Genomic DNA, 22159 nt, shown 5'->3' with positions numbered 1-22159 from the left:
AAACATTAAGGAGATCTACTTGAAGTCATGCCACTGTCTACCCAACAGAATGTTAATATCTGCAGGACAATCCTATCAGTTTGAACTTCTGGTGTGGCTTCTGGTAAAAATTTGAAAAAGTTCTGATCTTACACAAACTAATAAACTAACAGTGTCTTTACAGATGTCTGCAGTAAATAATACAAAGTAAACAGAACTGCCGTGTTTCTTGCTCCTGCCTTCATTTCTTTACCAAACTTTAAAATGTGTCTGCTTTTTAAAATTTTGTTCCAGGTGCTCTCATGCATGAATTGTCAAATGATGGTGCTCGCAAACAATTTGAGTTTTATCTAGAGGAAATGATTCTCCCATTAATGGTAGCCAGTGCCCAAAGTGGTGAGAGGGAGTGCCACATTGTTGTGCTGACAGATGATGATGTTGTTGACTGGGATGAAGAGTATCCTCCACAAATGGGAGAGGAGTATTCGCAAAGTAAGTTTATTTTCATTGTTTCCACCAAGCCATCTCTATGGTAGAGGTAGTAGTCAGTGTGCTCATTCAACTTTATTTATACATAAGCACTGTTAGCAAAGTGTTTACAAAATCCTTAATGCTTCACAAAAGCTTTGCTTTGGCAGTTCTGCTTACTATTTTCCTTTGTTCAAGCATATGTTATGTTCAATTAAAAAGAGGAGATAACTTTTAATACCGGTCAATGAGGGGGGGAGGAATTACTTTTTCAGAAAGTGCTCAGAAAGATGGATAGGAGTCATGTTTATTGTGTGAGAGTAACTGGGGGGTGGGGTGGTGTCAGTATTTTGAAGTGTAAGAATTTCATCTGTAGATGAGTTAAAGCACTGTGAACAGTGGTCTTCCCTGGATGTATGGTGTCCTTGCTGCTGGAAATCTCTTCAATGTGAAAACTCAGAATTCAGAGTTTGAGGGGAATGTAGGAGCTTGAAGGTACCCTTTGTACTCTAATAGCATAAGATCTTTCTAGAAGTCTCTTTAAGCTGTATGGCTTTTTTTAAAAAAAAAAGCTAACATTTTTGGAGGATGCTAACCTACAGCCCTACCTAAAATGTGCGGCCCACCTAAAATGTCTGCAGGAATTCCATCTTAAGGCGGGGCGAAAGAAGTCCTTTTCTGTGGAGGGGCCTGGGAGTATACAGAGTATATAATGTGGTTGGTGAATTGTCTTAGGATATTCCTGAATCCAGCAAAAAAATAAGTGTATGAAACAGGATAAATTGATAGGGGAAAAAACCCAAAACATAAAACCAACAAGTTTCACAGTGCCTTTGGCTACTTTTCTCTGATTTCTGTTTTGGATATTTTAAGGAGTTTTTAAGTCTCTCCCCCTCATTCTGAAATAGAATTACATGAGTAGAGCAGGACAACGAAATCTTGTTTGTAGGATTAGAAATATAATCTTTTAATACCATTATTCCTAATTAAAATATATTTTTAGTTATTTACAGCACAAAGTTGTATCGATTCTTCAAATACATTGAAAATAGAGATGTGGCCAAATCTGTTTTGAAGGAAAGAGGACTCAAGAAGATCCGATTGGGCATTGAAGGTAAGAAAAGTATTGCTTACAAACTAACTCTTTGGAAAGCAGGTCTGTTGTACTTGCCTGCTTTATGATCATCTGTACAGTTAAAGAAATAGTGATTCATCTTTCATATTGAGGCTAGATGATAAAATGGCTGGGAGAGTGGTACCCAATAAACAACTGGTCCAGCTGGAAAACCTCATTACAGGCTCACGACTGGTCTGCAATATTTATATAGCTGCTAGACTGCTTACAGAGTAACTTAGGTGGTTTCTCCTGTCTTACAGCTGCATTTAATGCTTTTTCCCTTTATTTTTCATGCAGAATCTTCTCTGTTCTTACTGTGAGTCATGGTGCATTTTTACAGCTTCGTTCTGTTCTTGGCCTGGTGCTTTTTTCAGGGCTTGAAATGAAAAAATTGTAGGTAGATGTTTTCAGGAAGTACAAACCTATCAAACGCATTGCTAAGATGCAAGGAAATATTAATCTGAAATAAAAGTCCTGTAAATTGAGGATGCTGATCTGTAAAGTCTCAGCTTTGGCCTTGCAAAAAACAATTAGTTAGTTGTCTTAGATTTTTATCATGAATATAACAACTGGGTTGCTCTGTATTTCATTTTCTTTCTGATTGTTGGCCCAAATATTTAAAAATCCAGTCTTTGTAATTTGCAGGATTTTTAGCATTCACTTACCAAGTTGTCATGGTTACATTTGTAACTTGCCAACCAAAAGCAAATGCTTTAACAGCTTGCAGTCTTCAGAAATAAGTTCAACTGAATGAAGTGCAAGCCTTCAGACTGACATGCCATTAAACTAAACAAGAATTGTTTTTGTCTGTAACACTGGCTAACACCAGATTATTTCTGCTGGCATTTCTTGTTTTAGACAAAGAGCAACTATTGAACTAAATTGTAATGCTAGTACCCCACAGTAATATGCAACTTCCTAGTAATGAAAATCATTGCTTAGGGCAGAGGGGAGAGATGACTTGAACATAGCATAACCAGAATTGATAATTGGTTTAAAACTCTGTATTTTCTGAACTGGGGGAGCTGGGCAGAATGTGAGATGAAAGTGCTAAGATTCTGCTTGGGAACTTAGACCACAGATCAGAGCAACACTGCTCTCTACTTTTGAAGTCCTGTTTCTTGCTTTCCAGGTTAGTGTATTAAAAATAGCCTGACACTTTTGGTCCAAGGAAAAAGCAACTGGCTTTGTCTGTAAAATTTGGAGAGTTGTCTTGTGACAACATCCACGTTATCAATAGCGTTAGTCTCTTTTGTTACAATTTCTGTGGTATTTTAGCCTCTGTCTCTGTTGTCCCTGCTTAGGTAACAGTAAGAAAAACACAATTGAATGTTTCCATTCAGGATGCTGATAGTAACTACTACTCATTTTCATTGTTTCCACATGTTGCTTTTTGTGTGTGTGAAAGAAAACCCTGAACTAGACAGTACAGGAAATGTTAACTTATGCTGTACTCTGTATCTTAGGTTACCCTACATACAAAGAGAAAGTGAAAAAGCGACCAGGCGGAAGGCCAGAGGTGATTTACAACTATGTCCAAAGGCCATTTATTCGGATGTCATGGGAGAAGGAGGAAGGAAAGAGTCGGCATGTTGACTTTCAGTGTGTGAAAAGCAAATCTATCACAAATTTAGCAGCAGCAGCAGCAGATATACCCCAGGACCAGCTTGTGGTAATGCATCCTACCCCTCAAGTAGATGAGTTGGATATTCTGCCTATTCATCCTCCACCTAATAACAGTGAGATGGATACTGAGGGACAAAACCCCCTCCTCTGATCTAGACTGTTATGAAAACAAAAGCATGCTACTTTAAAGTGACTCTGTACTCAATTCATATTACACTGCAATTCCAGTTTTCTCCATTGTGTAACAGTGTTTAGGATATTGCAGTATGGACCTTTTAAAAGTCCAAGGGGAGTATCTGATTGTTTTTGAAAGAGTACAGATTAAAACATCCTGGGGTTACAGTTACATACATGTATTTGTTTACCAGTAGGTTTGTGACATTGGTTATTTGTACGCTGGACTGTCCTCACTCTTAAGCCCATCAAAAACAATGGGATGCTGGTGGCTGATGTACTTCAGTATTGTTACGCAGGGGTTAGTATGCAGAATTGGAATTGATAGTAGCACTTTACAAATGGTTGATAAATGGAATTTCAAGCCATTTTTTATAAACATATTGCACAATACTAACAAAGTGCTTCTATCAAAAGTATTAATTGTAAATAGTTTTGCTCTGAATAGATTGACCCTTTTAAAGTTATTGTATATGGTTGAGCACAAAACTACTTACCAGTGGGTTTTTGGATTGAGGACACGATTCAATTACCCATGTAACATCTTGTTAAAGTTCTTCAGTGAATTTTTTCACTTGTTTGCAGCGTGAGCCATGTTCAAGAGTTGTGAACAATGGATAGGGGCTTTATCTTAAATTTTGCCTTACCTTAATATATGTTCACATATTTATTTACTAAATTTTTCGTAAGTGTCATGAAATAGGAAAATGCAAATGGTTCATTCTTCATTTATTGATGATTGTAAACAAGTTTTTCATGCAAATAAAATTTCCATTATTTTAATGAGTTTGAATTATCTGTGAATGAGATTAAGTATACAGATGAGTTTTGAAAGTTGCTTTTCTTTTCCTCAGGGTGGTTGGAGATCACTTAATATTAACCACCTCAGTGAAAAACAGGTATTACCTAAAATTAGAGAGAAATCTGTTGCACTGTCAGACTGTCTTAACTCACCTTATTCTTTTAAGTTTCTCTTAGTTGAAATAGTAATTGATGAGTAATAGCTTCTCTATAAAATTTATCATAGTGACAGAATGCTGTAAGTGCATGTAAGGCATTGTTTTTCTTACCTTTTCCTCCAAAGCTAAAGAATTGATAAATAGGCAACTGCTGCTAGCATGCATCTTCAGCAGGGTTTTATCAAATTTATTTATCAAAGTAAATGCTCCATCTTAGAACAAGGGAAACATTTATTTTAAAAATATTTAACTGTCTAGTACATTACACCTCAACAATATTTATAGTAAAAGACTCTTACAAGAAGGAATAAACAGCTTTATGGTACAATTAGTATAAGAAATATCCACATGGGGACTGTTTTGCAGTGTAAAAACACACCATACATCTGAAATGGTCATTTGCATATAAAAGCTACCACTGCCAGTGAGTTGCACAGTGATTTAAAAAAAATCGAACAAAATCCAAAATATACAGGTATTGCAAGCTATACACAGCTAACCAAATCACAGAACACTGTAGCGGGTTACTCCACTTTGTCTGAAGTTACATGTGGTAGAATGAATTGCATTCTGATATGGCTTTTATGAAATTCATACATAAAAGCTTCTCAGTCCAACAAGCTTCACAGACTGTAGAACTCCACCAATAAATGCACTTTGATATTTGGATGTTGAAGCGAGGTGCACCATTTACAAGGGCCACGGCAAATCACTGAAATCCACAGGGCCACCAAGACCTGCATCTGCTTCAAGAAGGCTCATGATTACTGCCATTGCTGCTTCATCATTGCTAGGGCTGCTTGAGCCTTGATCATTGTCAAGCATGTCAATGCCTATATGAGAGTTCTCCCCTGTAAACATAAATGCAGTAAGTTGTCAAAAGTTGTTTTATTGTGTGCACTTGCTATGGTCACTTGCTATATGACTTGAAGTACAATACCTGAACAGGCTCAACTATCTGGGGAGTATTAACATGTTTGAGATCTAGCTTACCAGAGTTTCAGGGATACAAGTGACACCTGCATGTCAGAGCACAAAGGTTAGGTCACTTCTTAGATATGACCAGACCAGGACCGTGAGCCTTCCTTCTCATCTCCAGTTATGTAAAAGTATTCACAAAAATCAGGTCAGGCATTCAGCTAATTCATACCAGTTCAGCAAGAGAAGAAGGGTATCCAAATGGCACTTCAAAAATGGTAATACAAAGTAAGCTAGCAAAGCAGAGTGCCAGGATACTCCTTGTGGCTACCCCCTTAAGGTGAATGAAGTGGTAGGGTAGGTGGTACTGCAGCTGGTAAAAACAGGCCATTTCTAATAGCCATCATCTTGTCTGTGTGTTTAGCTGCTATTGAGGTACATTTGTATGACTTCACTTACCAAGAATAGAGGCGTTGTCAGAATATGGGTAACCAGAGCTGTCTTGGATTTGCCCAGATAGTAACCCGGCTGAAGAAATGTCTGGAGTGCCACCATTCAGGATCTTGGAAGAGAAGACAAACCATAAAACAGCATGAAATGTTGCATTAAGTCTCAACTGTTTTATATTAGGATTTTTAATATAGGAAGGATGGACTTCCTAAAAAAAAACACACCTAAAGGCTAATCAGACTAATTGTAAACTAGAAACTACCTTCCTCTGTATTATGCACAAACTTATCAGATAGCAGATCCATTCCTTTCTGGTGGGGTAAGTCAGCACTACATGCTAAACTTCTGAAAATAACTTAAAAACTGCTAGAAAAAGTCCTGAAAGGATTTCTGGGCATCATCATTGTAAATATTCCATCTACAAGTAAGAGTAATCACAGCTAACTACAGAATGTTTTTGAATTTACAAATACAGTGCATGTAAAGTATTGCCAATTAAGATCCTCAGTTTTAGGAGTACAATCCTCCTAGGTAGAGGGAGACTGCATGAGCCGAGTATTGTTCCTGGCTTTTAAGTCTTAATTTTTTTGGTACAGAGCAGCACAGCACTACCGTGTACATCAAAGCTCACACCAGGCAGAAGCAGAAGTGCCTTCTCTGGGATTTTTAAACAAATAGCAAAGGAATAGCTGAACCTGAACCATAGTTTTGAACTGCTCAGATACGCATACACTAGACAGGGAGTATTTCTGAGCTCCCTTTTGAGGGCAGCATCAGCTGGAACTTGTGTTCTTCATAGGAAACTTAGTATTCTAAGGAGAAATATTGAGGGAGTGTACTATTAGAAATATCCACCTATCTATGTGTATTTTCCTTTATTCCATTATGTTATAGTAGCCTGTTATATATGTAGGTGGTGACTTATTCTTGGGCAGAAGGAGCATGAATGACTGTTCCTAGAATTACAACTCAATTTGTTCCAACTTCAAGTTCTATTTTCAAGAACAAGGCCAGAAATGGAAATATTTAGTGTCAATTATATGCTCCAGTCAAGCAATTCTTATGTATAGTCATTGCAATTTCTGGGAAAAAAGTTAAATCTGAGGCAGTGTGTGAATGCACAGAATAAAGATTTGGATAAGTGCTCTTCCTGCCTTGAATATGACATGTATAAGTAGCAATTTACTAGATGACTTAAATGCAGCCAGTACAAGTGCTTTGGAGGTTAAGTGTTAGTAATGGTATGTGAATGCTACTTAAGCAATCTTAGAAGAAGGCATAATACATAGAATTGATTTAAAAATAAAATGTCTGTGCACAGTGAGGTATCTAATTGTCATATTTTGCACTACAGCAGTATAGTATAGCATCATTAAGTGCTCAAATGATAGCAATTCCAGTGTTCACCAGTATGTGGTGTGAAAGAGTGGAGGATCAAGAGACATGAAGAGAGCTGTTTCCAAAAAAAAAATATGTAAGGAGGAGGTGGATTTCCAAAGCTGTCAGTGCTTAAGAACTACTGGTCTCTGCGCTTTACAGACTACTGTAAAAGGATGTTCACCCCGCCCTCCCCAAGAATACTTTGACCTGTTGTCAATCTTTTTCAGCCAAGCAGTTAAAAGTTCAACACCATGATTCTATATCACGACCTCAATTTGCATGTCACTACTGCTACAAGACTGTAAAGATTGTTCTTACCTTCTTGCTTCCCGGGGAGGATGTATCAGGTGGTGGCGTGCTGGTAATGTTCAGTGGACTTGAACCACAGCTAGACGGTGATGATCCTCTTATCCTATTGTATGGGTAACACAGGGAATGAATCTACCAAGGGCTTTGAGACTTAGGTGCCAGAGACTCGGAGTTTCAAATGCCGATCTTAATATCAGGCATACAGTGTTTAAGAGCATGCACTTTATTTTTACAGTTTCTTCAATTTTCAACATTATTCAAATCAGCAGCAGTAAATTTTTATTTGCAGCTAGATAAAGTCTGTGGATAAGTGTCCCGGCTTGCTCAGTCTACAAACTTAAGCTCTTTCTCATGCTACCCTCCTTCTCCCTTACTTGTTCCTGTACAGCCTTCACAGAGATGGAACAAGGAAAAGGTCTTGGATACTGGGGAAAACCTCATTTTTTGCGTATTACACTTCAGTTTCTATCAGCTAAGAATGTGAGCTGTTCCACTCCCCTAGACTCGTTAAATGGGCTACTGCTACAGAAGTATGCTAGACATGTGAAATAGTTAATATGTGTATTTTATTAATAACGTATTCATTATAGAACCGAGAAATTCCCAGACTAAATGGAGGTGGGATAGTTACAAAGAAAAGCAACTGGACATGGGAATTTTATCCTTGGTGGAGTTCCCCTGGGAAAGCTGAACAGAATGCAGCTTTGAAAATAGTTGACAGCTGCCAAAGAAGGACTAGAACTAACCTGGTGTTTTGAAATAAAATGAAAACTGCCTCAGATATTCTGAATAGGTAGCTGTAGATGTCTACTTATACAATGCAATTGTGTCATTATGTATTTAGTTTGAAGAAAAACCTCCTTACTTCCTTTTAAAGAACAATGCTGATTATCTTACTTCATACCATTTTCTCTCACCTGTGAATCTCCATGATCTCTTCAGCAATCATCCTCCCTATTTTTCCTGCCCCAGCTCTTGTTCCACCTGGAATGCCAGGGACAGTAGGATGGGTCCTTTTTGGGCCACCTGAAACAAGTAGGTTTCTAAAGTGAGATAATAGCTTGCACCCATATTCCAAATAGCATGTTATTAGGCATGCAAAGGTCCCACAGCTTGTCAGAACTACCTAAGCTTTATTTACTTTTAATTCCAACAACTGTTGAGTATCCTTAAATATATGGAAAGCTCTGACTTTGATTGAGCTATGCTGTCTCTCTTAGACATCTAGGTACACCTATTCTGACTGATCCGAATCTGGCTGTTTCAAGCACCTGGTAGTACCTCTTGTCCAGACATAGTAAAGAATAGCTCATCATAGCTGCTTTATTCTGTAGCTGAATAGGCTCATCTCCAGCCGTGTTTATTTTTTGCTTTGTGTGAAGAACTTAACACCACAGACAATACGGAATAAATCTGAGTCACCTGACGAACATAAGTCAAGCCTCTGTAGGTAACTGCAAGTATCTAAGAAGGGGGAAAAAAAGTGAGGTCTGAACAGTTAGAAGTTCATCGTTTCTTTACACTTGCACAACACTGAAGAGGTGGACAGGGAGGAGCCTGATCTATTCCAAGGCATAGTAAAGAAAAGATGCCATTCTGAAAGGGGAAGAAAGCCATGTAGTATTGTTTATGCATAACAGATAATTGTTACCTTTTAGAAATTTATACTTAACAATAGCAACCTTCAGTGTCTTTTTAAAGCTCTGACCCATCAGGAGGCCAGAAGGTTCACCTAAAAGCTCATCAAATCCTTAGCAGAACCAGAACCACTTGAAATTAAGCTTTACTCAACTTTATTTTTCTGGGGACAAGAACTGTCAGTATAACAATACTGTATGTCTGGTTTCATCTCAAAGGCAATATTGTGGCAAGAATTAAGTTTAGAACAGTTTATTTAATATTTTTTCCATCCTCAAAAGGCCTGGACACTATATTACTGCCATAACTCCCAATTTGATTACTAGCCCTCATACCAACATAGCAGCCTCTCTTCCTACCACACTGCTAACTGCTCTGTGCTTTGCTATCCTTCCTCCTCCATAGTTCACTTACTAAACCTCATTTTTCAGAAGGGAGATAAATGAAAAACCCAAGTCTGCTGAAGTTTTGCACTGTTTTGCTAAGCATTTGTATACAACTTATGAAGTAATTCCAGACAAGCACAATATCCTTGTTCTATGGCTGTAAGTGCATAGCTGATAAAAGTAGTATCTAGTAAGCAAGGTCTCTAAAAGCAATGGCTCCCAGCTCTGGAAAGTGTAAGTACTATCATCATCTTTCCTCCCCAGTCCTTCATTCATGGGCTGTAATTGCATCCTCCTACTCTTCCTCAATTCAATCCTGCTCCAGTAACACTTGGTTATTAAATCAAGCTCCGTTCCACATTATGTCACACACCACCTGTTATAAAAGATATTTTAGTGATCTTCAGCAATGGTAGCAATCCCATGACAATTACTAGATGTCAGTCTTCATGTCTTGACAAAAAGTCAAACAAAGGGGAGGTGGGAGGTTATAAGCTGAACAGCTAAACTATGTTCATGATCCACAGCCACAGAGTGGTCGTGGGCACTGACCACAGAACTGGAAGGCAAACATTTGTCCTTTAAATCGCTCCTTCAGCCCTAGACTTGTTTCTTGTATCTGGCTCATCCACTTCTCTTTGATCAGCTATAGACAAAGTTGGTATTTAAGTTCAACAGGACAAGAACTGCATTAGCACTTCTTTTCCCTAAGCCATATTATTCTTTAAGCTATTAGTAAAATTCTAAGTGCAAGACTTCAACAAGTCTGTGCTGCTAACTAGGCATGACTACTGGACTGCAAGGAAATGATTGGCAATTACCTTCTCCAGCCTGAAGCACACTGTCCATGCTATGTGGAGAAGCTGCAAGCTGTGGAAAGGCTGCATCTCCACTATCAAGTACGCTGGTGCTGTGGATTTCAAGAATTAGAAGAATCAGTGCTAAAAAGCCCTGTGGACCAGTCACTCTGCCAGTGTGTCAAAATGGAATGCTTCAGGGTTTAAGTAGCTTGTGAGTCACTGTCACCTCTGTGAAAGAAGCACTGTGACTGGCACCAAGGCTAGATAAACAACAGAAATAAAACACTATGTTACAACTCAAAAGTATGCAATGCAGAACCCAAACAGCATCTAAAGACAAATTTCTCTGAAAGTTAATTCCATTGTGAAGGCGCTGCAGCTGTACAAAACCCTCAAGGGGGGAAAAAAAGTGGAGGGGAATTCCTACCGAAGCAAAGAAATGCATCTCCCTTAAGTCCCTACAAAGATGGGCACCCCTGGTTTTCCTAGTGAAAGAAAATACTTTTACTTCTTCCAGCTTTAATAAGCACTATTTAGCCTATCTTGCAATTATTAAACTAATTTCCCTCCCCTCACATATGCAGCTCTGGGTGTTACTTAGAGAAGACACCTATTGTCATACAGAACATGTGCACGTATATATATGTGAAATCTCCCCTGAAAACAGTGCAAAACAATCAGTAGTTACATAAATCTATTTAGTGATAAATACTTACGAAACAACTGTATTTGTTGAGACGATGTATTCTACTTCTTTGGTCCAAGGGTTCATGAAACTGAACCAGCGACTCCTCAATGTAATAAAAGACCCATCTTTTACTTTAAACTTATAGCAGTTAGTTGTAATTTTTTCTCTTGTCTGCAAAACTAAAACCAGACAGAAAGTGAGTAACTGTGTGGAAGAGGCAGCATGATTATATGAGCAATGTCACAGAAAACTCAATTCAGTTAATTCCTCCCTCTCATCCCTGGAGAAAAATGTTATTTCTGTAGTCAACCCCCTTGCCCAATGTGAGCCTCAAATATTCACAAATAAATCCGTGGAAGTCTAAGACATTTGGCACATACAGAACAATGTTCTCAACTAAAGCATTTACAAAGATACCCAAATCTTTTACAGTTTGCATAATTCTCTTAAATCAAAACTATTCACATTATTTTTACAAAATTTCTTTACTGAATTATTCATAATCGTACCTTGTCTATGACATTCTGCAAGATGTCCTATATCGTCTTGATGAAAATATTCATAACACGAAGTACCTAGAAGTTCCTGGGGTAAGTAAGCCAGAATGGCTGTTGCCCTTGGGAACAAGAAGGGAAAGGAGGTGGGGGAGGGAAGGAAGGTAAGGAAAGAAAAAAAAGAGGAAAAAATATATATGTATATAATTTTCAAGTTGAAGTATTAATGATAACTTACTGAAACACATTCTGAAGATGGGAAAGGTACAGTAATGCTGTAAGTTATTTTAGGTGTTTCAGAAGCATTTTCTCCCCTAGTTACAACCCTTAAGAGTTGGACAAAAAACAAACAACATAAAAGCAAACAACAAACCATCAACCAGGCCCATATGAAAAGGTTAACAAATAGAATTTTCCTAAAGAAGCAGTAATAGACCTACTATGCATCTGGTTTAAATCAAACAGGAGCATGAAGCAAATACAACTATTTTTTCTTTCATCAAAAGCAGACAGAAAGCCAACTTATTTTCTTCCTCATCAGAAAATTGTACAGCTAAACACACCTGCAGTACAGGAAAGTCATGGACTCTTGATCTGACTTTCTGGTAGCATTCCAGGAGCTGTTGGCATGGATGGAGAACATCTCAAGAAACTACTGAGCCCTAGTAATTTCAGAACCTGACTTCGAGAAAGATGCAGTTGAAACAGGCGCTCCAGAGGCCAGCAACAAGAATGTCCAGAAACTACCACCTGAGGAAAGACTGAACTTAAACTCCCTTCCTACCCTCACAAGAAAGACATTTCATTACACTTGTGCCTCCCCTCTCAAAGGAACATTAGAACAAAAAAAAGAACAGATATAATCTGTTCACCTAGTTATAATGGGTTTAGACTGCAACAAAAAGGATTCAGATTTAGCATTCAGATGGAAAACAATTAAGTAGAGTAGACATGTCTGAATCCAAGTTGTCAACATTTTCTGAGTCATTATTTTGGAAAGACTTCAATATCCATCAGGAGAGTATGTTTGATCTTTCAAAAACAGAGTTCATAAACTACCATACCTTGGCATGACAGCTTGACACACTTTCTGAGCAACAGAATGGCTATGAGTACTTCCAAAGCTCCCCCAGTGACCACCAGCTATAAGTACTGCTGCAGAAGAGCTGGTATTTCAAAAAGCTTGCTACCAAATTAAAAACAAAAAAGAGAAAAAAAAACAGCCACCCCAACCAGCCAGACACCATTAACAAAGATTCTACTTACTGTACTTTTTCTCAAGACAATCAGCTCTATTTCCTCTCAAAGTCCACTAAAAATCAGCAGACACCAGACACACCCCAGAAACAAATTCCAGCAGGCAGATTCTGGCAGAGTTTGGAGCCTGGGCTTTTTTACATTGTAAGTAATTGGGCCTAAGCCACAGACTCAGTGAAACAGTCTCAGCTGGGCAGTCTCAACCCATCTTGGCAAGGAAGTGAAACAAAAACGCTCCCCCCAAACAACCCGACCCCTCCCCATTACCATCCTTCAACCACCCCTTTTCCCTTGGGAATGCCAGTTATTTTGAAGGAAGGTTCAGGTCACGTCTCTTTACTAGGTAAGAAAATTCAAGCAATTTCTTTTTCAAAGATAAAAATTAGCCTTAATAAATAAATAGATAATAAAATTGATGTTTAAAAGAAGATACCACACTGGTCTGAGTTCTCAAACCTTTTCCAAAAGTAAAGCTTATGGGAAGCTTTCTTTCTTAAAAATACATAAGATCATATACAGAAGTATTAATTCAGCGGAGTATGTCCAAGTAGATAAATGTATATACTATCAAAGCCTAATGCAGCCTGTGCAATAACTTACCCATGTAGCATTTGCAAAAGATTGCAAACAACAAAATGCTGTAATTACAAAGTCCAGTTAAAAAATAGGACAGCATATTCTTCTGAAGATTACATATATACACATATCCCTAATGAACAGGCAGAAACGATGCTTGGATTATTCTGCCTAGTAAACCATAGTTTTGGAGCTTTTGTTATTTAATCAGTAGAACCTAATAAATACACAGTAGTAGCTTTGAGCTGGGTCTCAAAAGCCAAAATAATTTGCAGTTGGGATTTAGTAAAAAGCTGAAAAGAACTTTTTTTTCAATAATACTTACACTTCTCTAAATATCACACTATCAGCAAATCAGTATTAGAATGATGTTTTGTGGAAGTTATTCCAAGTATTCTTACCTCTGATCTACAAAAACAAACTTTCCATCTATCGCATGTCGAGAAACATATTCTGTAGGTTTCACCCTGATCTCACCGTTGACCGGCTGTGGTACTACATGAGGATGCAGCCGTCCAATTGCAACAAGACAGCTTAAATTACAACCCTCATTATCTGGTTCATTATCTTCATCTAGTCCCATTTTTGTTGGTGGCCAGCTTTTTAAATAACCTGTACTATGTATAGTGCAAAAGCTTTTGCGGTCCACTGTAAGAAGAAAAAAAAACAGAACAGTTAGGCCATAGATACTGTTTTTGGAGAACTCATCTCTCAGTTCTGCTAAAATACACTTCCTCTCTTGCCCAGGATATTTGTGATACTGCTCACTAAGGGCTTTTTCAGCACTCCTGTTTCAACGCAGCTCATTTGAGATAAATCCATGTACAAGTTATCTCTTCAAAATCATTGTTTATACTGAAACATCACATCATTCAGACCAACATCTCTCTTTTGATCATCTTTAAGTAGAAATTGCATCATATCTTATTTCAGCAAAGGATGCTAATATAATGTTAATAAAGGATTGTCTGAAGAAATGATTATATTAATAAATACGACACCTTTGTCAACTTAACATGAATCTCCTACAAAAAAAACTGGCTGGCAGAAAATGCACTGTTTGGGTGTACAGAGGATAAGTTGTGCATGGAGGTGAAGACTAAGATTCACAATGACAAGTAATACAGCCAGTATCTGAAAGAACTGATATTCCTCAGCACTGAGCAGGCCTTATAACTGCAAGAAAGGAGACTTTCACAGAAGAAATCCTTGTGCCTAACTGCATAAAGTGATTTACTCAGGGATGAGCAGTGAAGTATGATACAAGTTTAACTAATACAAAATGCATTCTCCGAAGTACTCACAAGAAGAAACTTTCAAACATGGACAAAATATATACTCCAATATATCTGGAAGAATACACTGCAGAGGAAAAAACATCCAAACCTTAGGTAACATTATGACCGAATACTTATGGTGTAGAAATACTATGTTTCTGGTACTCAGAATGCACTAAACCCAGAAATGAACTCATAATAAACTCATTTTATAAGTTGGATATCCATCCAGATATTACTTGTCAAATATGGAGCAGAAAAACAGTATGGGTAACAGCTTCTCTTTACTGGAGACATGGGCTAGAAGGTTAATCGTGAATGTGGTATGATTGGCTTCTGAAGATGCAATAACCACACCACAACCATCAGCACAAACTGCCAGCAACAATTTCAAGAGAGCAGAGGGAAGAATTTGGCTCTATATGCTAATCCAATGTGTTAAACAGGAAAAAATGGAAACAGTATGAAGAGAGAAAAGTAACAGACCAATACTTAGTTCACATAACATCTTATGAAGAAACATTGACGCTGCTCAATAAATATAAAAACCTTAACCACCGCAAGTGAGCAGTTATATACAAAAAAGCCTGACTGCCACTATACTTGATAATAAAATTCATAATTGTTACCTTTCTTCTTTGAACAGGTTGAAGGAAAATCCTTGTCTTCTACTTTCACTGAAGGTCTATTGCACTTCATCCTACAAAAGAAGGACCGTCTTGCTCCAGAACATAGTCTTGATGGCCCAGGTGTTATATCGGTTTTAACTGGGAGTCCAGCTGTAGCAAACAGAGGAAGTGAGGAAGCCTTCTTTGGTGGGTAAAAAGTTAACTGAACAAATGATTACATCATACAGCTAAACTGCATGATGTTTTAACTTTGCAAGGACTTGCGCAAAGTCCCAACCATTATACCCTCATTCAGAAGCTGAAGTGCTATTTTGGAGATTTTCATTTATATGAACATGCACAGGATACTAACTGGCTCAACTGACCACATAGAATTTCTGATTACATTTTCTACCATGAGAGCATTGACGCAAGCTTGAGAACACAGGCTTCTAAATGTGAAGATTAGAAATAGATTGTAAAAGTCCACACGAGTTTTGCAATAAACATGATTTCTTTGAACATTAATGAACAGATTAAAATTAGAGAGATTATTTACCCATAACTAGAGCAGTACTTCATACATATAGTAGCTAGATAAACCTGTGACCCTTCAGACCGGAAGACTTTTTTTTTAAAATCACAAAACACACCCAAAGAGCCTATATGCATGTACAGAGCAGAACAGACCAAGAGACATTCCAGGACCCTCTCAACTGCAGTGTCTCTAGACATCATATTTTTACATTGTTCTGACAATGAAGCATAGCCAGCAGGTCTATGGAGGTGATTCTCCCCCTCTGCTCTGCTCTTGGGAGACCCCACTTGGAGTGCTGTGTTCAGCTCTGGAGGCTCTGACACAAGAAGGACATGGAGCTGTTGGAGTGGATCCAGAGGAGGGCCACAAGGATCATCAGAGGGCTGGAGCACCTCCCCTATGAAAACAGTCCGAGAGACATGGAATTGTTTAGCCTGAAGAAGAAAAGGCTCTGGGGACACTTTATAGAGGCCTACCAGTACTCAAAGAGGGCCTACAAGAAAGCTGGAGAGAGACTTTTTACAAAGTCATGTAGTGATAGGACAAGGGGGAATGGTTTTAAAGTAAAAGAAGGGAGATTTAGATTAGATGTTAAGAAGAAATTCTTCACTCAGAGGGCGGTGAGGCACTGGAACAGGCTGCCCAAAGGAGCTGTAGATGCCCCATCCCTGGAAGCATTCAAGGCCAGGTTGGATGGGGCTTTGAATAACCTGGTCTGGTGGGAGGTGTCCCTGCCCATGGCAGGGGGTTGAGACTGGATGGCCTTTAAGGTTCCTTCCAACCCAAACCCTTCTATGATGGAAGGGGGAAAAGGTAGCAGTGACACACACAGGGACTGCAAATCCCCAAGACCTCCAATTATGTATAAAAAATCTTTCTGTCCTCAAAGAAAGAAGTTCATATGAATATGCCCTAACGATAAGCCCTGACCTTTATCGTATATTTGCAGGAGATTCTCACATTCTTTTCTGTGGAAAAGAACTGTAGAAACATGGTACAAAAATGCATGTCAAATCTGGAAGCCATCAACAGAGTGCTGGTACAACCAGAGTGGTAGGAAGATGCTTGGCATGCATCAGAAGTATGGAATATCACCAAGGCCACTGATGCAGCTAGAGCTCCAGGGGAGAGTTCTCCAGAATCTGGTGGAGGATTTAAATCACACAGCAACTTTTTTCACAGCTTGCTAACTACTTCAACCACTTCTGCATGGGGATATATATAAATGAGCAGCTATAAATGTACAAAACCTTCTAGGACCCTGTAAACTTTTAACGTAAGGAGGAAAACGGTGAAGCCAATGTTTTAATGTTGAGTGCCTCTGTTATTTGCAGGAGGTCACCTCAAGGAGGTGCTGCAGACTGCCCTTCACCATACCCTTCACACTCTAAATTGCCATTCAGTGGATAAAGTACAAGTTGTGCCCAAGTCACTTATGCCAACTTAAAAAATAAAAAAATACTAGTACTCTTAAGAATATTTGTTCCTGAAAACTTATCAGTTGGTCTATCAGAGCAGATGAGAAGACTGTAATTTGTGGTATTTATTTTTGCCCTAACTTTGTCAGAGGCATGCAGAAAAGGGGATAGAACTGGATGAGCATGTTTCATGACTAGACAAAACCATAAACTAGAAAAACTTCAGCTGAGCCAGATGAAGCCTCTAGGCTCACTGCCCTGGAATGACCTTTCTTGGCTCCAGTTTCCGAAGTTGTTCTGGTGGCTTCTTTGCAACAGAGTCCTACCAATTTCTGATCTTGACAAGCATGAGACTTAACCTGGAAATTTGCAGTTGTAAGATACCACCTTCTACTTAAGCAACACAGACTCCTGTTATGAGAGTGAATTAAACTCCCACTCATCTCAAAACAGCACAGATACAGAACTACTTCAAAACACCATAATGGTCTAGAACTAAGATGCACAGTAGGAAATGATTCTAAAGACTGGATTAAAAACCTTGTAAGAAAAAGGTTAGGTCATTGCTGGAAGTGGCAAAACAAAAGAAAACAAAGTCCTCTGTCATGACTGACAGTTATGTATAACCAAAATAATACTGTGTGTATCCTGACCACTGACTGAAGGATTAGAACAAACACTTCATGTGTCAGTGGGAAAAATTAAACCTTTGATGCCTGGAAACAAAACAATACCTCATGTGAAGCCAGTTAAACTAACGTATCTATACTGCAGGGCATGCAAAACTACAAGCTTCTACATTCAGGTATCTGTTTCATACTTTTTCTTCTGTCTCTTCCTTGGCATGACACACAAACCAAATAGCACCCCCCAACACACTTTCCATGTTAGCCAAATATTCAAAAGTATTTTTCAAAAAGAATACTCACTTTTTGCATCTATAAGCCTTTCTCGTGGTGCAGTGTCAGAAGAGGAGAGCTGCTCCTTCACTTTGGCAATGTCTTTAGGATGAAGGTAATCAAATAAACTTTGACCAATCAAATCATTCTGCAGGGATTGAATATTTGATCAAAAATTAAAATAATTGTACAGTGTATATTCCCAATTTTAGTATCAATTACAAAGAATCCTTCTACATATAAGTCTAACCAATGAACATCAAAAATCTCAGATCCAAGATTAACTGAAAGATATCAGGATTTGAGGTTACAGTTATGTATTTTCAGTAAGAGGTTTACAGAATCAGTACGCTCAATCAACCAATAGATATTCTTGTTTCTCTTCAGTTTCATTTTGTATGCTACATGTTTTAAGTAGAAATCATAGCAGCAAACGTTCTTTTTCAATATTTACCTGATTAGTAGGTATTTGGTACATATCTAGCTAAAGGCTGGCTGATGAAAACTTTTGAAGCTAATACAATGTTTAAAGTTGGAAAGGAGGGCAGATGTATAAATAATGATCTTCATTATTTCTGTCAATATACATTGCAAGTTACACTTCATTTTAAGGATATATTCAAAAACCTGGCTTTGGTATAACTGATTCCCAGTTTCCTTAAGTAATTTTGCTAGCAGAAAGAGAAAGATAACTAAGTTGAAAAAATCATATAAAGCTACTGGAGAAACCTCAAAATGATTTTTCTATAGTTATTTACAAGTCAAATTAGTTAACACTTTACAAGTCTGATGTTAAAACCCTAATCAGAATGTGTCACAAACAGTGAAATAAAGTTAGTACCTTTTTACCTCCTTCCTTTGAATGGAAGCCAGCAGCAGTCTTCTTTAGCAGCATGACAGAGAAAAGCTTTCTTTGCAGCAAATCTCAGCTTTCAAAGCAGACTATTCACACAAATACCCCTCCCATATAAATGTATAATAATAAAATAGCTTTCAAATCTTTTAAGGCCTAACATTACTTAAAATGGAAAAGAATACCTGACTGTAGTTGAGAATCTTGAAGACAGATTCTGAAACGAACAATATCTTCCCTCTGTCACAGCCCACAACAAAAAGAAATCCATCTGCTGCCTAATTATGAAATGAAAAAAAGTAAATTTCTACGTTATACATCTTCATTGCATCATCATAACCTTTAAAAACACTTTGTATACAGCAGGATTTCTACACTAGGAGAACTCTTTTAACATTTAGAGATAACTGAGTCAACAGACACGATATGAAAGTACAATAAAGTTTTTTTATGCATCTGCGAACATTTCTGGCATCATTCTGGGCAGAATTTACAATCACTTATGTAGGAAGAAAGCATCCATATTTTGTCCAGTAATATTACAACGACGTTTAATAATGCCTGTTTTTAAATTATTATTTTAACTGCACTTATTCCATAGTTCCTATTTCAGAAACCAAATGTAACCTGTGTATTTATCTATCTGTCTGTAGGCAAGTTGTTCCTGTTTTGAAAGTACTATTTTTCAACCACATAAAAGCATGCAGGATTAGTCCCTAACTTTATAGCTCTAAAGTCACAATGCTGCAGAAATTCAGTTCTGAATATGCTGCAATTGGCCACTGCAGTTCTTCACAAATTACACAAGCTACTAGAAGTGCTTAATTATTGACACAAGCCATATACACTCTCCACGCTATAAACATACACAGGAAGCAGCCAAACACACTAAGTCACATTACATCAGTGACCTCTAAACAAGGTGCTTGTTGTATCATTGTATGGTAATAATCGCATCAAGGTGGTCCATTGCAGAAAGTCTGTAAGAAAATTGTTTTGGTTCATTTCATGAAATAACTGAAGATTCAGATGGTTACCATCAAAATAGCAGTTTCCTCAGATCTCCCCTCAAAATCCTTCCGCTTAATTTTAGAGATGTTGGTTATCTTTAAAACCCAGAGACTTTATGCAATAGTCTTACAGACTGATACATTAATTTCTATAATCAAAACATTCTTAAGCTGAGATACAAGGCAGAAAAATACTGGTGTTTTGCTTTGGGAGAATTACATTCACAGACATTAATATAATTAAAAGCTGAAACATACCCTGAGAATAAGATGTTTTAATTCGTCATCTGACAGAAAAGCAGGCTTATAGTTGGCTTCTGTATATGGGTTCGTAGCACCTAAAGAAAACAATCCCCATATCACAAACTTAATTTGTGACACAAAGAAAAAAATACACACTTAAATGAATAATTTTAATTTGGCTCTTTTTTAGACTGTTATTCATTTCACTTGTTCTTTAAAATGAAAGTTGCTTTTTGGTTTCATTTTACTATTGTGATGAATTCTGTTGGTACTAACTCGGAAAAGAATAAAGCATTTTAGCTAAAAACACAATATTGCATTATGTAGCAACACAAACTAAATGCCTTCTGAGATGGAAGTTTTTTTTGACTTTTTTTTTTTTTACTCAAATGCTGTGCTTGATTTATGGCCTATTCTCAGAATTAGGAACTAAAAGTAAGAGAGAAAATAAAAATCTTCAAACTGTTTCTTCTCCCTAGATCCTAGTAAAACATGACAAGGTGATGTAAACAGATTGTCAGGTAGGATCTTGCAAATCAGTACTCTCATGCTGTGCCATGCCATGCCAAATACAAAAAACATTCCACTGACCTTACCTAACAATGCAAGAAAAAGCCAAAAATGAGCAACCAATGAGGCATCTACTTACTAAACAGTGATTCTTTTTATCTTATTCCCTTCGTAAAGGCAAGAGAGTCAAATTAGTAACCACTGAACTGCTATAAAGCACCAACATAACTGAATGACAGTGGCAGAAGAATCTGCACCTTAAAAAACTGCTAGGATAAATATGAGTGGAAGATGTCTTGTGTCCTAGAAACTAGAATAGTGACCATTTCTGTAAATTACCAGCATCACTATTCTTTCTCAAGGGCGTACTTCTTGAAGGCTTAAGCTTTCCCTATCATCACAGATTGTATCCAACAACTGATTCTTACTTGGAGTTTTAGGATGCACAGAACTTTGCAACAACCCCAACTCTTCGAATCCCACATATTCCCCTTCAGGTACATGTAACAGAAGCTCAGTAAAAAGACTAAAACTGTGTTCTCAAAGGATTCTTCATTCTTTCACAGAAAGCTAAAGCTATGAATACAAACATCGTAAATCCCATAGGAATATTATGCACACCTAAAATTTAACCTCTCTATCCAAACAAGTCCTGCACATGGCCTGCCTAAGAGCACAGATCAGTGCTACAAAAGATTCAGCGGTGGACTACAACTTAAGCCCTTTGCTCCCATGCCCCATATACCAGTGATAGTCATAGAATCATAGAATGGCCTGGGTTGAAAAGGACCTTAAAGATCATCTAGTTTCAACCCCCCTGCTCTGGGCAGGGTTGCCAACCACTAGAGCAGGCTGCCCAGAGCCGCATCCAGCCTGGCCTTGAATGCCTCCAGGGATGGGGCATCCACAACCTCTCTGGGCAACCTGTTCCAGTGCCTCACCACCCTCTGAGTGAAAAATCTTTCTCCTAATTTCTAACCTAAATCTCCCCTGCCTTAGTTTAAAACCATCCCCCCTTGTCCTATCACTACCAACAAATGTAAACAGCCGTTCCCCCTCCTGTTTAGACGCTCCCTTCAAGTACTGGAAGGCCACAATGAGGTCTCCCCAGAGCCTTCTCTTCTCCAAGCTAAACAAGCCCAGTTCCCTCAACCTTTCTTCATAATAGTCCATGGGGTTAGCTAATGGAAAATTATTCTTTTCTCACCTACAAATTTCCCTGCTGGATCAGGGTATCAGATCATGAACCAAGCCATCCTGCAGTTGCTCAGCTGCAAGGGAGAGGGGAAAGGGAGGCCGCATCCCTTACATGGTATCTTGATGTTAAAACAAACCAGCCACAGCTCCAGATAGAAAGTACAATTGGCAGCATTTGCTTTCTCATGACTTCCTTCTCAAACTCTGGTAGCCCCCACAAACTCCTTTCTTTGTTCTAGGATGTGATGTTTTTGTATTCTTACAGCTTCCATAGGAAAAGAAAGTACTAAAGATGACAGCTAACTGTAAAGTCAAAGGAGTTTCTAAGGAAGGGGAAACTGAACATAAAAATGAAAGGTATCCTTATTATATTTTCATTTTGTAAGC

The 22159-nt window shown here is 38.1% G+C and overlaps 2 protein-coding genes across 14 annotated transcripts in view; one reads left to right on the top strand and one right to left on the bottom strand.

Moving 5' to 3' along the window:
* The window catches only part of BTBD10 (BTB domain containing 10), a 30068-nt gene extending 25925 nt beyond the window's left edge, over positions 1-4143 (top strand). For all 5 annotated transcript variants that reach the window (XM_040559376.1, XM_040559373.1, XM_040559374.1 and 2 more), the window contains 3 exons: positions 274-471; positions 1451-1561; positions 3031-4143. In XM_040559376.1, coding sequence (XP_040415310.1) covers positions 274-471; positions 1451-1561; positions 3031-3341 — 620 coding nt within the window. In that variant the 3' untranslated portion in view covers positions 3342-4143. The remainder of the gene's footprint in view (positions 1-273; positions 472-1450; positions 1562-3030) is intronic.
* Positions 4144-4487: 344 nt separating this feature from the next.
* ARNTL (aryl hydrocarbon receptor nuclear translocator like) overlaps positions 4488-22159 on the bottom strand; it is a 49600-nt gene continuing 31928 nt past the window's right edge. For all 9 annotated transcript variants that reach the window (XM_040559364.1, XM_040559367.1, XM_040559370.1 and 6 more), the window contains 12 exons: positions 20081-20160; positions 18998-19090; positions 17990-18107; positions 15126-15275; positions 13621-13867; positions 11402-11508; positions 10921-11071; positions 10226-10314; positions 8298-8406; positions 7390-7483; positions 5701-5803; positions 4488-5174 (listed from right to left, as the gene is read on the bottom strand). In XM_040559364.1, coding sequence (XP_040415298.1) covers positions 5014-5174; positions 5701-5803; positions 7390-7483; positions 8298-8406; positions 10226-10314; positions 10921-11071; positions 11402-11508; positions 13621-13867; positions 15126-15275; positions 17990-18107; positions 18998-19090; positions 20081-20160 — 1502 coding nt within the window. In that variant the 3' untranslated portion in view covers positions 4488-5013. The remainder of the gene's footprint in view (positions 5175-5700; positions 5804-7389; positions 7484-8297; positions 8407-10225; positions 10315-10920; positions 11072-11401; positions 11509-13620; positions 13868-15125; positions 15276-17989; positions 18108-18997; positions 19091-20080; positions 20161-22159) is intronic.

Source organism: Cygnus olor, chromosome 5 (assembly GCF_009769625.2).
Source record: "Cygnus olor isolate bCygOlo1 chromosome 5, bCygOlo1.pri.v2, whole genome shotgun sequence".
Lineage (NCBI taxonomy): Eukaryota > Metazoa > Chordata > Aves > Anseriformes > Anatidae > Cygnus > Cygnus olor.
The sequence above is the reverse complement of the archived record's forward strand: the minus strand, read 5'-3'. Positions and strand labels throughout refer to the sequence as shown.